This window comes from Hyperolius riggenbachi, chromosome 10 (genome assembly GCF_040937935.1).
Source record: "Hyperolius riggenbachi isolate aHypRig1 chromosome 10, aHypRig1.pri, whole genome shotgun sequence".
In the NCBI taxonomy this organism is placed as follows: Eukaryota; Metazoa; Chordata; class Amphibia; order Anura; family Hyperoliidae; genus Hyperolius; species Hyperolius riggenbachi.
Genome location: NC_090655.1, coordinates 138,341,710 through 138,359,974, shown reverse-complemented (window position 1 = coordinate 138,359,974; position 18,265 = coordinate 138,341,710). Strand labels below are relative to the sequence as shown.

General features: G+C 46.7%; 1 protein-coding gene across 16 annotated transcripts in view; it reads left to right on the top strand.

Moving 5' to 3' along the window:
- Positions 1-9,413: 9,413 nt before the first annotated feature.
- LOC137536207 (leukocyte tyrosine kinase receptor-like) overlaps positions 9,414-18,265 on the top strand; it is a 522,796-nt gene continuing 513,944 nt past the window's right edge. For 15 of the 16 annotated variants that reach the window (XM_068258322.1, XM_068258311.1, XM_068258313.1 and 12 more), the window contains exons 1-5: positions 9,414-9,816; positions 11,660-11,738; positions 14,480-14,710; positions 14,839-14,920; positions 16,300-16,384. Coding sequence is in view for 14 of the 16 variants with exons in the window: in XM_068258311.1 (XP_068114412.1) it covers positions 9,801-9,816; positions 11,660-11,738; positions 14,480-14,710; positions 14,839-14,920; positions 16,300-16,332 (441 nt within the window). In the remaining 2 variants the exon portion in view is untranslated. The remainder of the gene's footprint in view (positions 9,817-11,659; positions 11,739-14,479; positions 14,711-14,838; positions 14,921-16,299; positions 16,385-18,265) is intronic. The other variant, XR_011024541.1, reaches the window with a different exon arrangement.

Genomic DNA, 18,265 nt, shown 5'->3' with positions numbered 1-18,265 from the left:
TCCGATCCAGCCCCATAGCGCAGCCTGGCACTGATTGGCCAGGCTGTGCAAGGGGTCTAGGCGGGGGGGGGGCTCCCAAATCGCAGTGGAGCGGCAGCGATCGGACCCCACACGCAGCTAGCTGCTAGCTGCGTGTATGAACAAAAAAATTAGCAAAATCGGCCGGAGATATCCACTGCAGCGGTAATGGACCGCTAAAGTGGTTAATGTGATATACACAGGGCCCAGCTGTTTAGCATACTCTGGCCCGCCCCTTAGAATGTGGCTCTTCTCCCCTCCCTATTGCTGCCTAGTAGGCAGCTCCACCCCCATCTCTAGGCATTACCACCCCCTTTCCGGCAGCTTTGATTATCATTAGTGCAAAGCTGCAGCAGCCATCATCTTGTTAGCTAAAGCTAGTCATTGAAACACTGGTCTGCCCCTCAATACAGTATGTCACTGCTGCTGCCCTCTTCAATGCTGCTGGTGCTGTACGTATGCCCCTGTGTCTGCACACTGGCCCCAATGTCCAAGCCCGTTGCCCTTCAGCTTACCTCCTTGGTATGTCCTAGAAGTTTGTTAGCATCTCCTTAACCATATTGCATCATCACGCTAGTGACACGTTACTCATGTGTAATAGAACTTGCAGTGTCTGAAACAGCTGATTATCAGCTGGTTTTGGAGACATACGCATTTGCCCTATAATGTTGCGCTGCCCTGCCAGCAAACCACATTGGAAGCTGCATAAAGCACTGCACCATTCCTTGTTTGTAGTGCAGCAATCTATGTACAGAGTGCTCTATTGCTTGCTGTGGCACCTGAAGTAAAGGTGTAGTCCGTACAGAGAATGGGGCAGCGCATACGCAGAAAGGTGCATTCTGTCCGCAGAATTCTGCACTCCGTACAGAGAATGGTGCAGCCCTTTAGACAGCTTCCGGTGTGGTTTCCAGGCAGGGCAGCACAAAATTTAGGGCAAATGCTCATGTCCCCGAAATCAGCTGATAATCGGCTTTTTCAGAAACTGAAACTTCTTTTGCGAATGTGTATGGGTAACATGGCGCCAGCGTGATGTCACAATATGTTATCAAAAGAACAGGGAAACAGTGCCGATCATTTTCTTTTGATTCCATTGATAATCCTGCCGGATCGATCGAGGCACATGGCAACTGTAAGGTGGTTGAGCACACCAGTTGTTATACTCACTGTGACGCAATATGGTTATGTTATGACATTTAGGAGAAGCCAACTATCTAGGGCATAACGACACACCAGCAGCCTAAGTCAGCCCATAGCTTCTGCAGCCCCCACCTCATCCACTGCAACTTACGGTGCATACACACATGCTATTTTGATTGGCAGATCACTGTCCAATTTTATTACCTCCACGTAGTAGGAAGGTCAAGAGATTGTGGATTGTATGAACAGATTGTGTAGGTAAGCTCTTGTACTACATGGAAGTAGTAAAACTGGACAATGATTGGCCAATCAAAATTGCATGTGTGTGTACCAGGCTTTAGCATGAACATTAACTGCTTTTTGAGCTCACCTCCACCTATCATTTGCCCAGGTCTGGATGAAGAAAGAAGAGCCTGTGGTGACCAGTCCCAGCGCAGTGGTGGCCTTCGACAGCTGGACCATGACGCCTGGTGAGGGATCGCTTAGTAAGAATGGTGCACTGCTTTCTGCCCACTGCCGCTACTCATTTTTCAGTCACTGTGGGCCTGATTTGCAAAACTTGGCGAGCATTGTTATTGGGAGAACAAATCCTCTGTACTCACTTTATTCATATTGTAAATAATGCTGCAAATGCTCTGGCCTCCATCTTTGCCGCATTGATGGGATTGTGACCTAAAGCACAGATACTTACCTATAAAGAGGGAAGTCTATGGATCCTGCAGAGGTTTCCCATGTCCTCCTCCAGACCTCCCCTGTTGCTCAGCACCCTATTGAAGGCCAGGTCTGCGCTCCTTTCTGAGCAGTAGCAACTTGTTTAAGGGACCTAGCAGAAAACCTCATAGGGAAATTCTGCTAACGTTTTTTTTTCTTTTTTTCTTTTTTTTTTTACACACACACTCTTTCTCTCTCTCTCTCTTTCACCAATCACGATGCTTTAGGCTGTAGAGGGTGCTGTAATTGGAGATAACAATATTTAATAATGTGGGCTGTCGCACATGTAATAATCGCACCACTTAATAAAGGAGAGCCCTCCTGTAATTTAAAATCATTAGAATATAGTAACTGAATCAGGAGGCTCTACATGTGCTAATCAATTGTATGCAATACAAAAACGCTTTAAAGTGGATCCGGGATACACTTTTACTCGTTGCATAATTGTGTTCCTTTCATATAGTTTATAGGGCATTCCTCAAGCCAAATACTTTTTTTGTTTTGTTTTAATACTCTAATTCCCTAAGAACTAAACAAGCCTCGCCCACAGCCCCTTTTGTGCCTTGGCACTGTAGTAAGGGCTTATGGGAGCTCAGTCTGGGCAGGAGGAGGAGGAGGAGGTTACTAGCCATTGATTTCAGAGGCAGAGGGGAAGAGGAGAAGGGACTGAATTTACACACAGGCAAGCTGATAGCATGTCTAGCTCTCAGACTGTGACAATGTGACAAACAGAACATGGCTGCCCTCATTGTATCACAGCAATAAATAATCATAAACTTTTAAAGCTGTTTACAGCTAGATTTGCAATGTAAACGATCTAAACTTTAGATAAGATATATAGACAAGTTATTTTTTATAGTTACTTTTTCATCTCTGATCCGCTTTAATGACAAAACTGCTTGATATCCCCTTTTAAAACCCCAATTAAAACCATAAAGACAGGAGGTGAGCACTCCATCACACTTTTCCACTTATCACCATAAGGTCATGCTCAATAGTGGTCACTCAGCCTATGCAAACCACATTGGCCACAGATATGGTTGATAGTACGTGGACCTACCCCCTTACTTGGTTAAAGACAATCAATTGGGATTTATTTCGTATTTTTAAAAGTTTACAGAAAAACTGTAGTCATAGGAAAGCCAGACATCAAAGTTTATATCACACCGAGTTTACGCCCAGATTTACCTCAGAGAAGCCTTATAGGCACAGATGTCCTGGCACTTTAGACTTCTCCCTCATGAACCTCAAACCCCTGCGGAACTGCCCTGCAAGTGTGCTGGCTGTCCCACCTGTCACTTCTCCCTTACTTCCTTTGCCCATCATACTTAGCTACAGGTGCCCCTTGGTATTGGGTAGCCATAAGTACCCTCAGTATTAAGTAGCTAGAGATGCCCCCAAGCATTAGGTAGCTAAAAGAACCTCAGAATTAAGTAGATAGAGGTGCCCCTGACTAAACGGAGCTCGTCAGTGGAATGCCGAGAATAGGGTGAGTAATCTCTCATTTATACACTCATCAGGACTCTGCATAGGGAAGGAGGGAGGCACTCATGGAGGGGAGTGGGCCACCTTTCCATCATTAGACACCTGTAGGCACGTGCTTACAGTGTCTTATGGTAAATCTGACCAAGACAATACAAAACAAGGCATCTTGCAGACCTCGGTACTTAAAGCATATGGTTTACGGCCTTAGTTCACGGTCCTGTTTAAAAAAAATAAAAATACAAATCCACTTACCTGGGGCTTCCTCCACCCGTGGCAGGCAGGATGTCCTCCGGGCTGTACTACGCAGGCGCAGTAGTTCTGCACCTGCGCAGTACAGCCCGGAGGGCGTCCTATGACGTCAGCGCGCCCGCGTGAGGCGCACTTTGGAATGCAGAAGAGCCCGACCTAGAAGCCGGCCTTGCCAGGTCGGGTGCGCCACCGGAGAAGATCGGGAGCCTGCGGAGCGGCGCCAAGGGCACGTCCTGCCTGCCACGGCTGGAGGAAGCCCCAGGTAAGTGGATTTGTATTTTTATTTTTTTTAAACAGGACCACGGATATTCCCATTAAAGAGACACACTGAAGCGGATAAAAAATATGAAATAATTGGTTGCGTAGTATGGATAATTACTAGAACATTAGAAGCAAAGAAAATATTCTCGTGTGTGTGTGTGTGTGTGTGTGTGTGTGTGTGTGTGTGTGTGTGTGTGTGTGTGTGTGTGTGTGTGTGTGTGTGTGTGTGTGTGTGTGTGTGTGTGTGTGTGTGTGTGTGTGTGTGTGTGTGTGTGTGTGTGTGTGTGTGTGTGTGTGTGTGTGTGTGTGTGTGTGTGTGTGTGTGTGTGTGTGTGTGTGTGTGTGTGTGTGTGTGTGTGTGTGTGTGTGTGTGTGTGTGTGTGTGTGTGTGTGTGTGTGTGTGTGTGTGTGTGTGTGTGTGTGTGTGTGTTTTTTCCACGTGAAAGACCAATACAAAGTGGTGTACACGTGAGAAGTGGAACGAAAATCATACATGATTCTAAACATTTTTTACAAATCAATAACTGCAAAGTGGGGTGTGCGTGATTATTCAGCCCCCTTTGGTCTGAACTTCTCACTAGGATATATACCTCTCACTTTGCGTGAACTTCTCACTAGGATATATACCTCTCTGACTGATGTGATACATAATAGTGTAACACAGTGCTCCTCCTTTCATTGTTTTGTTGCTGACCTGAATGGAACCCAACAATGTCAAAACTGTCTGGAAGGGGTTCAGTGCTTCATTGCGATCAGCAAACCAGCACCAGGCAATGGACTGTAAAAAGGGCAATAGTGTCCTGAAGTCTGGATGTTGTTTTTTTTTTTTTTTTTAGGCTAGTTTCACCCTAGAACGTTGTGTTTTAGGGGACGTTATGGTCGCATAACGTGCCCCTAACGCAATGCCTGGTGCGTTGTGCAGCTCACTCTGGCGTCCGTGATGCCGTGATGCGTACTCTTGTGCGCATGCGGCATCACGTGGTCCCGCCGGCCAATCGCTGCACAGAGCGGCCGCTCCAGGAAGTAAACACTGCACGTCACTGAGTGCAGTGAATATTAATTATCCATGTGCCTGGCCGCTCTCCGCTCCTCCCCAACATCACTGAGCATGTGCAAGCAGTCTAACGCGGATCTGCCGCTTAGAAAGTACTGCATGCAGTACGTTGTCTGGTGGCGCAGCGTTACTATGTAACGCAACGTGGGCACTGTGAACAGCCCATTGATTTTTCATTGCTGTGCGGTGGGGTACGTTACAGGCTGCTCTAACGTGCGCCTGTAACGTCCCACTGTGAAACCAGCCTTAATAAACCTGAAGTCACATAAAAAAATGCAAGTTAGTTACCTACCTCAGTAGGGGGAAAGCCCTGGGTGGTTCTGAGGTTTTCCTGATCTTCCAAAGGCCCTCTGCTCCAGCCTTTCGCCTGTGCTCCCCTCCATGTACGCAGGTGCCTGTAGGCGTGTACGTAGGCGCAGGCTCACAGTACTTCCGGCACCTATGCAGTATCACGGAGCCACTTATGCACAGCAAATTTAAGAGCCTGCATATATATGTATAGTGAAATTTTGAATTCCCTCCTTTAACGTCATGTGTTTTCTCTGCCTTTGTTTATAAAAATGTTGGAAGCTACTGGTGAATTACAGCAATATTACTGTTTATGGAAGGCAGTAATATGCTGCTATTTATAAAAGTACGGATAAATGTTTATTCTCCAGCTTAATATTTTACTTTTAAAGTTGGAGTTCACCATCTACTGCCTATGGGATGTGAGGGGAGAGACCCCACCTAGTAGACATCTGCACTAATGCACCCTGAATTCATTGAAGTGAATGGAGAAGGGGGTTTAGTTAAAGAGAGCCCGAGGGGGGTATTTTAAATCTTAAGAGAACACAGAGGCATGTCCTGTGCACAATGACATGCCCCTGTGCCTTGCTAGTGCCGCCTCTAGTACCCCCCCCCCCCCCCCCCCGGTCTGCTGTGCCCCCCTGGAAAAAGCACCAGGCTAGCGACAATCTCCTGGGTTGTCTGCGCAGCCTCACAGGGGCTCCATGTCATGTGGGGCCCATTCAGCTCCATCAGTCAGGCCCAGATCATCCTCTAGGTTTGTGTATGTCGGCAGAGTGCGTGCTTCTCTGAGGACAGTGAATGACATTACTATGCACTCTGTAATGTGCTGCAGAAGATGTCAGTGCTATATTAAATACATAATTACAATATGGAAGGACATTAGACCTTGTGTATGGTAGTGGTTAGAGTGTGAGCTCCTCTGAGGACAATCAGTGACATGACTATATACTCTGTAAAACGCAGAAGAAGTCAGTGTTATTTAAATACATAATAATAATAATATGGTAGGACATTAGACTACTCTGTAAAAGGACTGTGGAAGATAACAGTGCTAAATAATAACAATAAAAGGTTTTTTTTGCCCATTTATATTTTTACAAGTTTTGATCTATGACACTGCTGCATGGGGAGCAGTGATAATTGCTTGTGGCCTAGTCAAGTACAAGATATAATGAATAGGTGGAAAATATGTGTGACATTAAGTGCTTACTGATTGTAACTTGGGTTCACATACTTTTATGTTATTGATATTATCTGAATTGACCCATGATCTGTTATGACCATGCCCACTCACATGGGGCCCCCTACATTTAGGCTCGGTTCACATTAGCCTTTTGGACCAGACCGAATCCGGTAAGCGGATCCGGTGTCCGCATCACCGGATCCGGATGGCCCAGTCCGTGGCCGTTCACATTAGTGAAAACGGATCTGATCAATGATTGATCTGATCCGTTTTCACTCAGATAATACATACCTAGCTTCAGCAGCAGCCGGCGGTAGAGGGTTCCTCTTCTTCCGCTGTGATTACACAGCGCGTCATGTGACCAGTCACATGACGTGTCATGTAGTCACATGACCCGGAAGAAGACGGAAGCCTCTACCGCCGGCTGCTGTGCACGATTAGATATGTATTTTGCCTCCCTATCCCACCCGCCTGGCTGCTGCACCCTCCCCTCATCGTCTCGTCGCTCAGGATCGCGTCACACATGCCCCCACCCCCCATGGAATGGTTTGTTTCTTCACTAGTGTGAAGAAACGTTCCGTTTCCCATTGCCCGCAATGCTGCAGTATTTTTTTCCGGATCCGTTCCGCTAGGCAGAACGGTCCGTAAAATTAGGGCCTGCGGCATTTTTGGGATCCGGGGGCCGGAACGTATCCATACCAACGAACGGATGTGTACGGCCCCATAGATTCACATTGGATCCGTTCACGTCCAGGCCGTTTGTACAGTATACATTCCGGATCTGATCCGGAATAAAACGCTAATGTGAACCAGGCCTTATTCTGCACAGGGGCCCTCTGTTGGCTTTGTCCATCATTGACTAAACATGACATTCCTACAATGTAATCTGAAGAAAAAAGGTAAGGCTACTGAGGATGGATTGGGAGAGAGAGGTGCTTATTAACAGCCTGCAAGGGACCAATCGGCTTTTGAAATCGCTAGTGTAATGTAAACTATATGGTAGAGATCTCACAGTTGCGATTGGCAAAGATTTGCTGTAAATGCAAACGCGATAAATGCAGCATTTTTTTTTACGATTTTTAGACCTATCATAATTGCAATGTATTTAAAACGTGAATCGCAATTGCAAAAATGTACAGTAAAAAATATATGATAATCGCAAAAAAAGCCAGCGTTTTGCTATCCCCAGTAGCAGGGCTTAAGGGAGAGTGTAAGGCTAATGAGGATTCTGGGGGTAGATAGGGAGAAAGGGTCAGGGCAGTTTCTAGGCTTCAAGCCGGAAGGAGGAAGGGTGCGGTAGTGAGTCTTGCATTGCGTCCAATAGGACGCGTGCAAGACGTCTGGAACGCAGGAAAGCCAACGGACTTATTGGTAACTAACCCCCTCTCTCCCAGCCGCACAGCTGAGGCAATGAAGTCTCATTTAAAGGGCAACTGAGGAGAGCGGTATATGGAGGCTGTCATGTTTATTTCTTTTTAAGCAGTACTAGTTGCCTGGCAGCCCTGCTGATCCTCTGCCTCTAATACTTTCAGCCATAGACCCTAAACAAGCATGCAGCAGATCAGATGTTTCTGACATTATTGTCAGATCTGACAGATTAGCTGCATGCTTGTTTCTGGTGTGATTCAGACACTACTGCAGCCATATAGATTAGCAGGGCTGCCAGGCAACTGGTATTGTTCAAAAGGAAATAAATATGGCAGCCTTCACTTACCTCTCACTACAGTTGTCCTTTAAAGAGAACCCGAGGCGGGGTTCTTCCATCGCAATCCATATACAGAGACTGCGTCTGTCTATAGAGCCCAGCCTCTGTTGCTAGTTAGTTCCCTCCAAATCCCCCCCCCCCCCTGCGCTCTGTCAGAAAACACAGCCGCGCTACGCGGCCGTGTTTACCTCACTACTGTCAGTCTCGGCTGCTCCCCCGCCTGCTAAATCGCTCCGGTCCCCACCCGCGTCCCTTCCCTCCAATCAGCGGCGAGGGAAGGGACGTGGGCGGGGACCGGAGCGATTCAGGAGGTGTACACTCTCATAAGGAATCATTGCACAAGTGCTTTTAGGGCGATTTCAGTGTGAACAAGCCTTTAAAGTGATTTTTTACAGTTGTCAGTTCCGCTTTGATGGGAATCTTATCTCAGAATAGTTTCACTTACCTGGGGCTTCTACCAGCCCCCTGCAGCCACCCTGTGCCCTCAACATGCTGGAGCAATGTTCCAGTCCCTACTGCAAGTTTCATTTTTGGCGACAGGCCAGTCGCCAAGCTACTGCACCTGCGCGGCCCTGGCTGCGCGCATCCTTCGCTCTCGCTTACATTGCTGTCCTGCGCAGTTAGAGAAATCAGGGTTGGTGACGTGATGCGTGCGTCTAGGGTCGTGCAGCCGCAGTGGTGATGAAACTTAGCCACTGGGGGGAGGGGGGGCGGCGGGACAGGAGCATTGTTTTAGGAAGTCAAGGGTGCAGGTGACTGCAGTGGGCTGGTAGATGTCCCAGGTTACTGAAAATCCTTCTTCCTCTTTTTTTTTTCTTCTGCTCCTTCATTTGAGTTAAAGGGCAACTGAAGTAAGAGGGATATGGAGGCTGACATATTTTGTTCCTTTTAAAAATGCACATTGCCTGGCTTCTCTCTGATCCTCTGCCTCTAATACTTTTAGCCATAGACCCTGAACAAGCAAGCAGCAAATCAGGCGTTTCTGACATTATTGTCAGCATGCTTCTTTCTGGGGTGATTCAGACACTTCAGTAGCCAAATAAATCAGCAGGGCTGCCAGGCAATGTGTATTGTTTAAAATGAAATAAATATGGCAGCCTGCATATTCTTCTCACTTCAGTTCTCTTTAACTAACTCCAGGTTTGCAAGCCTGCTGTGCACACAAATATGACTGAGAAGGCGAAGTTTAACGGCCCTTGGGGGCGTGGTTTATGGCTGCCAAATGGGGGGCGTAATGCTTTTTGATTTGGAGGTGAGGCTTTGCAGCAGCACAGCACAGAGGGGAACATTTTGGCCAATGTCTGGCTCTGGAAAAGACCCTGATCACATATTATTGCTACCAAAAGGAATTTACATCGGGTTTTTTTTTAATTTTACCTTCACAGTGTAGTGTCTACTACCGGCCGCTAGGGGGAGCTCCGGGATGTAGCCGTCTCTACTGTCAGGGCAGCTGCTCTCTATTACTGCTTGTTCCTGGAGCTGCTGGTGCTGTATGTCGGGTCTGAGATCTCCTGGCTATCGGGGATTCGGAGAGAGAGGTCGCACATCTGTCTCCTCCGCTGTTGCCGCTCTGTCTGCGAGGACTGGAGGATGCGTGCCAGTATGACGTCATGGCAGCTATTGTGACGCAGGTGGGCATCACGAGAACCGCTGAGGATGGCACCTGCAGTGACATGTGACCACTGCCCATCTGCTATTGCTATGCCATGCTAGTGGATGGAGGTGAGGTATTATGTACGACAGGGAAAGGTGAGGGAATGTGCTGTGCTGTATATACTGCTGTACGTGCATCATGCAGTTATGTACTCAGTGGTGTGCACATGCCTATCCACACTACAATTTTGATTGGCCAATTTTACCACTACTAGGTGGTATGTGACTCTGAGTTTACTCGCATAATCTGTGTTTAGCATTCAGTCTGTTGGCCTTCATGTTACATGGAGGCGGTAAAAGTGGCTTGTGATTGGCCAATACATTTTGGATGTGTGTATGCACCCTAAGGTGGCCACTAACTGCCCAATTTGTAGCGCAAAATCGTTCGATTTATCAGAAATTCTGATCGGATTGGTTGTAAATTATCTCTGTTGATGGGCACAAATGATTATAAAACAATTGGATTTTTGTCAAATCAAAATTTGGCTTTTCTTGTTGGCTGTGATAGGAAGCAAAGATTGGTTCATTGATGGTGCAATGAACGATTTTTATTCCGATCAGAATTTTCTGATCGCTCAAACGATTTTTCACTAGAAATTGGACCGTTAGTGGCCACCTTTAGTTACTTTTTCCCTCCCTCTAATGTGATATACACAGGGCCCAACTGTTTAGAGTACTCTAGCCCGCCCCTTAGAATGTGGTTTCTTCTCCCCTTCCTATCGCTGCCTAGTAGGAGGCTCCACCCCATCTCTAGACATTACCGCCCCCTTTCCGGCCGCTTTGATTATCATTAGAGCAAAGCTGCTGCAGCCATCATCTTGTTAGCCAAAGCAATGCATTAAAACACTGGTCTGCCCCTCAGTATGTCACTGCTGCTGCCCTCTTCAATGCTGCTGGTGCTGTACGTATGCCCCTGTGTCTGCACACTGGCCCCAATGTCCAAGCCCTTTGCCCTTCAGCTTACCTCCTTGGTATATCCTAGAAGATTGTTAGTGTCTGAAACAGCTGATTATCAGCTGGTTTTGGAGATATACGCATTTGCCCTATAATGTTGCGCTGCCCTGCCAGCAAACCACATTGGAAGCTGCATAAAGCACTGTACCATTCCTTGTTTGGAGTGCAGCAATCTATGTACAGAGTGCTCTATTGCTTGCTGTGGCACCTGAAGTAAAGGTGCAGTCCGTACAGAGAATGGGGCAGCGCATACGCAGAAAGGTGCATTCTGTCCGCAGAATTCTGCACACCGTACAGAGAATGGTGCAGTCCTTTAGACAGCTTCCGGTGTGGTTTCCAGGCAAGGCAGCACAAAATTTAGGGCAAATGCTCATGTCCCCGAAATCAGCTGAAATTCGGCTGTTTCAGAGACTTAAACTTCTTTTGCGAATGTGTATGAGTAACATGGCGCCAGCGTGATGTCACAATATGTTATCAAAAGAACAGGGTGACAGTGCTGATCATTTTCTTTTGATTCCATTGATGATCCTGCCGGATCGATCGAGGTGCATGGCAACTGTAAGGTGGTTGAGCACACCAGTTGTTATACTCACTGTGACGCAATATGGTGATGTTATGACATTTGGGAGAAGCCAACTATCTAGGGCATACCGACACACTAACGGCATGAGTCAGCCCATAGCTTCTGCAGCCCCCACCTCATCCACTGCAACACTGCAGGGTACATACACACATGCAATTTTGATTGGCAGATCACTGTCCAATTTTATTACCTCCACGTAGTAGGAGGGTCAACAGATTGTGGATTGTATGAACAGATTGTGCAGGTAAGCTCTTGTACTACATGGAAGTAGTAATATTGGCCAGTGATTGGCCAATCAAAATTGCATGTGTGTACCAGGCTTTAGCATGAACATTAACTGCTTTTTGAGCTCACCTCCACCTATCATTTGCCCAGGTCTGGATGAAGAAAGAAGAGCCTGTGGTGACCAGTCCCAGCGCAGTGGTGGCCTTCGACAGCTGGACCATGACGCCTGGTGAGGGATCGCTTAGTAATTATGGTGCACTGCTTTCTGCCCACTGCCGCTACTCATTGGATGTTTGTTTTTTTTGTTCAGGCACTGTGGGCCTGATTTGCAAAACTTGGCGAGCATTGTTATTGGGAGAACAAATCCTCTGTACTCACTTTATTCAGCCTTCCCGGCGAGTGTACATATATGATACTCAAGCCGGTGATGACACGCCACCTCAGTGCCCCATCGCGGTCTCCGTCCTCCGATCCCGGGTCACCTGATTGCTCACTTGTGCTTCAGCCCCGCCTGCTGAAGCATTTCACCCCGCCCACTGAGGCTTTCTCAGAACAAAAGGGGGCTGTATCTGAGATCTCTTCAACCTTCTATTTAATATAGTGAGGTGGGAGGAGCATTCTCCCACCCACAGCATATCTGACATGTAACGTTATATTGATGCAGGAATTAAAACATGCATTTTTCCATTTTCATGCAGTGACATTAAAGATAACAAAATCTACTGAGCAATATAGGCACAAATGTCCTGGCACTTTAGACTTCTCCCTCATGAACCTCAAACCCCTGCGGAACTACCCTGCAAGTGTGCTGGCTGTCCCACCTGTCACTTCTCCCTTACTTCCCTTGCCCATCATACTTAGCTACAGGTGCCCCTTCGTATTGGGTACCCTCAGTATTAACCTCTTGAGGACTGCAGGGCTAAACCCCCCAAGTGACCAGGCCATTTTTAGTAAAATTGGCCACTGCAGCTTTAAAGAGAACCAGAGATGAAGCACCCTCATGTATATTATTACATTTATCAGTGGGAACATGCCAGTAAACACATACCCTGCTTTTAGTTTCATTGTTATCTGCTTAATTAGTCTATTAGCAGCTGTGATAAGAATCCCGGACTGGCTCAGTCTAGGTTTGACCTGGAATCATTATAGCTGAGTCACTCTTCTGTGGAGTCTTTTCAAGCCCAAGCCTGCCACCTCCTGGCTTAGATTTCCTGCTTTGCATACTGAGAGCTGTGATGATATGGGAGGGGCTGCTGCTGCTAAGAGAGAAGCTCTGTGGCTGCAATATGATCCCTGTGTGCTCTGTGTGCACTAGATACTGATGATGACTGCATTAAGCCTAGATAGCAGCATAGTCTCATATAGCCTAGACAGCACATCCAGAACAACTCATAACCCGGAAGGAGAAGGGATATGAGCCGGCGGCCATATTTGATTTTTCCTGGAGCAATAATGGATACAAAACACTAAAAAAGGCACACCAGAGCGCCGAAATTATCAGGTAGATAATTTATTCTTTACAAGCTATCGACTGATATGTTTATTTTGTGTGAAACGTTCATCTCTGGTTCCCTTTAAGGCCAAGCTGCAGGGCTGCACAATACAGCACACAAGTGATCCCCACCCCCCTTTTCTCCCCACCAACAGAGCTCTCTGTTGGTGGGGTCTGATCGCTCCCCCCATGTTTATTTATTTTTTTATAAATATTTGTCTGTTTTTTTAAATAAAAATACCTATTTAAGTTTCTTCCCTCCCTCCCTCCCCACAGCCAGCCAATTGCGGCGATCACTGTCATAGGCTTCTGCCTATGAGAGCCGATCGCTCTCTTGTCCCCCAGGGGGACAGCCGATCGCAGCGCTGTACATAGAAATAGACTGCGATCACGCCGTCTAACTCCCCCGAGCGGCAATAGCCGCTTGTAGACTGAAGGCGGGACGGAGCTCCGCCCCCCCAAGCAGGAGATGTGCGCGCAATCTCCTGCATTAGCTGGCCCCAGGACTTTACGCCAATCGGCATTAGGCGGTCCTGAGGCTGCCGCCGCGGCCACCCCCGTCGGCGTGACGCGGGCGGAAAGAGGTTAAGTTGCTAGAGATGCCCCCAAGCATTAGATAGCTAAAGGAACCTCAGAATTAAGTAGATAGAGGTGCCCCTGACTAAACGGAGCTCGTCAGTGGAATGCCGAGAATAGGGTGAGTAATCTCTCATTTATACTCTCATCAGGACTCTGCATAGGGAAGGAGGGAGGCACTCATGGAGGGGAGTGGGCCACCTTTCCATCATTAGACACCTGTAGGCACGTGCTTACAGTGTCTTATGGTAAATCTGGCTCTGACCAAGACAGTACAATACAAGGCATATACAGACAGACATTAACCATCTTGCAGACCTCAGTACTTAAAGCATATGGTATACGGCCTTAGGCCTCTTAAATAGACACTGAAGTGAAAAAAAATGATATTAATTGGTTGTGTAGTATGGATAATTACTAGAACATTAGAAGCAAAGAAAATATTCTCATATCTTTATTTTCAATTATATAGTGTTTTTATAACATTGCATCATTCTCTAATATTTTCAGTTTATACTCTACTCAGCATTCTAAATGCTTTTACAGAGCAGCCCAGCGAAGTTTTGACCTGCCCTCTGGCTAAGAAAAAGAAAATAGTGACTGACACTTGAGATAACCGCCTTCAGAAGAGGAGCTCTCTGCGACTTTCAAAGTTGTGGAGCTCAGTGGCTTTTTTGCATAGGTAACTGGAGTTTCTTAACTCTTTCTGTACTGGAAACGATATTAGACTCATATCTCTGCTCCAAATGTTTTCTTAGCTGTACTACACATACAAATCATTATAATTTTTTTTTTTTTCGCTTCAGTGTCTCTTTAAGTATATAGTTTCAGAGTTAGGTCAGATAAACTGATTGATTGAAAGGCCTTACATAGTGCACTTACCTGGGTTTGTTGTCCACTAGGGATATCGTGGCCCAAAACTGCCTTCTGACTCACACCAGCAGTGGACATGTGGCTAAAATAGGTGACTTTGGAATGGCACGTGACATTGGTGGGGAGCGTGGCTATGAGATCGTATTCACAAAGCCCTTGTCGGAAATGTTCAGTGGGTCCGTTCGTGACAATAGTGGGGTTGAGGAAAAAACAAGCCTCTGCACCATCCATGGACCATCCAGAGGCTTCCCTCTACCTAGGTAAGTCATATATATATATATATCTCCTGGGCTACACTTTAAGCCAGGGAAAAAAAGGTCAGGTTTTCTTTGCATAATATTAGTCTTTGGGCCATAAAAGTTTAGTTAAGACTTTCAATCTGTTACAGGTCATTTGGAGTGCTGCTGTGGGTGATCTTCTCACTAGGATATATGCCGTACACATGCAAAACCAGATTACCCAGGACCAGAGTAAGTGTTTCTGCGAGTTGAGGGCCTGTAATGCTGGGCATACACTGGTCGATCCGGCGCCTCAATTAGCCGCCGGATCGACTCCCGCCGCATCCCCGAGCGTCCCCGCGGGCGCTTCCTTATCTTCCACTCGATTACCGATATTGTCCGCCCGCGGGGTTTGAGCGCGGAGACGATCCGCTGCGTGATCGGACACGTCGGAAATTATTAATCAAGCCATCAGCGGCTCGATTGATAAGGGCCCGTCGACCCGTGTATGCCCAGCATTACAGTGCTCCTCCTTTCATTGTTTTGTTGCTGACCTAAATGGAATTCAATAATGTCAAAACTGTCTGGAAAGGGTTCAGTGCTTCATTGCTATCAGCAGACGAGCATGAGGCAATGGACTGTAAAAAGGGCAATAGTGTCCTAAACTCTGGATGTCCTTTTTTTTCTTTTTCTTCCTCTTTTTAATAAACCTGAAGTCACATAAAAAAACGCAAGTTAGTTACTTACCTCAGTAAGGGGAAAGCCCTGGGTGGTTCTGAGGTTTTCCTGATCTTCTAAAGGACCTCTGCTCCAGCCTTTCAGCTGTGCTCCCCTCCATGTACGCAGGTGCCTGTAGGCGTGTACGTAGGCGCAGGCTCAAAGTATTTCCGGCGCCTATGCAGTATCACGGAGCCACATATGCACAGTTTTTATCTTCGTGCATGGGCAGCTTTGTGCTACTGCATGTGCCACGCTCGTACACTGAGGGGAGCGTGGCCATGCAGAGGAAGAGGGTCACGGCTGGCAGCAAAGGGCTCATAAACATCAGGATCCAGAGGCTTCCCCCTATTGAGGGAAGTATGGGACTTTTTTTTTTTTAAAGCTTTAGGTTTACTTTAAATAAAAAATATTTGTATGTTCTCCTCTGTTTACCTTTACTGCTGCTTACCTTTACTTTGTCTCTGTCAGATCCCATTCCTCAGATATTTCCACTTCCTGTTTGTGTCCTCTAAAGGTGCCCTTTAACGGTACAATATTTTCCTTAGATGTGATCATTCGATTTGCTGGGACCGTAAGTAATCAGAGGGTAATTATTGATTGATCCCATAAACTAGTTTATTAGGGTGCATTCTTTCTTCAGATGATAAGATTGTAAAATCAAACATTTAGATCAACAAATTCTGTATACAAATTAATCATAGAATTGTCTTATGTTGATTTTCGCCACATACTGGGTAGTTTTCTGTACAATTCGATCTTAAAAATCTGATCGCATGATCACCTCCGAGGAAAAAATATTGTATGGTTAATGGGCACCTCTAGGTAGGAAGTTGGAATATCTCAGGAATCTCTTAAGAGCAAGTAGCTGCGGCTAACTGACCTCCTTTTTGCACTCCGTGTTTTACATATAGAATAATGATGCAGTGTTGGCAGCACACACCTGATCACTGACCAAACTTCTCTACCATACTGGAGCGGATCATCTACTGCACACAGGTAGGATCTGTGACATTATTTGCCTTAATCAGTGAAACAGTGCAAAGAGCAAATGTAAAGGACAGGTACCCAACAACCTTTACCTTCCCATGTGAATGTAAGATTTAAAGGATACCTGAGCTGAAACTCAGGGTACCGAACACTTTCATTCCAGCGCATGAGACTTGGGGTGCAGCAGTGAGTAACTTCAGCGCCGTCAAGACGGTGCTGAAGTTACTTATAAAACACTACTAGCAATAGCTGGTAGCCAAATTATTTTATTCCCCACCATCCATGGCGGCCTGGAGGGGGATTCGTATTTAACATCGATGAGAATTTGTGCAGGAGCAGGATAAGCCATACAGCAGGGCTGCCCAGTAGGTCGATCGCGATCTACCGGTAGATCGTGACCGCCTGATTGGTAGATCGCAGCATCCCATTGAATTTTGTGGCCAGCAGCTGTAGAATGAGGCCTTGTACTATCAGATTCTGCTGTTGGCTGCTGATCTCACAGGGAGGAGAGAGGCGCTGCCGAGAGGCCAGGGGCAGCTCTGCCATGATGCAGTGTCATGGCTGGGGGCGGCGCTGGAAGCAATACTTCCGCCTCCACTCACACTGCCCGCCGGAACGCTTCCTCAGCCGCCGTATTGCACACCTGCCCTCCAGGCAGCGGCGGCTGAAAGAGTGAAGACTAGGACGCCACTGCTGGAGCTGGAGGGGAGGTAAGTTGTAACGTGTACCCGGGCTCCCATACCTAGCTACCTCTATTAAGGCACATACATAAACCTTGCTAACCTATACTAAGGCACATACACCCTGCTAACATACACCCTGCTAACCTATGCTAAGGCACATACATCCTGCTAACTTATACTAAGGCACATACACCCTGCTAACTTATACTAAGGCACATACACCCTGCTAACTTATACTAAGGCACATACACCCTGCTAACTTATACTAAGGCACATACACCCTGCTAACTTATACTAAGGCACATACACCCTGCTAACTTATACTAAGGCACATACACCCTGCTAACTTATACTAAGGCACATACACCCTGCTAACTTATACTAAGGCACATACACCCTGCTAACTTATACGAAGGCACATACACCCTGCTAACTTATACTAAGGCACATACACCCTGCTAACCTATACTAAGGCACATACACCCTGCTAACCTATACTAAGGCACATACACCCTGCTAACCTATACTAAGGCACATACACCCTGCTAACCTATACTAAGGCACATACACCCTGCTAACCTATACTAAGGCACATACACCCTGCTAACCTATACTAAGGCACATACACCCTGCTAACCTATACTAAGGCACATACACCCTGCTAACCTATACTAGGGCACATACACCCTGTTAACCTATACTAAGGCACATACACCCTGCTAACCTATAGAGATGGCACATACACCTAGCTAACCTATACAGATGGCACGTACACCTAGCTAACCAATACTGAAGGCACATATACCTAGCTTACCTATACTGAAGGCACATATACCTAGCTTACCTATACTGAAGGCACATATACCTAGCTTACCTATACTGAAGGCACATATACCTAGCTAACCTATACTGAAGGCACATATACCTAGCTAACCTATACTGAAGGGACCTATACCTAACTACCTTTCCAGGGGGGCTGGGGGGTTCCGGGGGGGGCGGTTGCCTTTGAAACGTTGGTAGATCTACAGCGCTGAGTAATATGTTGGCGCTTTATAAATACAGTAAATAAAATCTCCTGGCCTCAGCGAATTTTAAAGTAGCTCGCGAGCCGAAAAAGTGTGGGCACCCCTGCCATACAGGCTGTATCCTGCGCCCAAATCTCCTGCGCCGTTTCCTCTTGTACGCTCGGGTACAAAATCACATACTT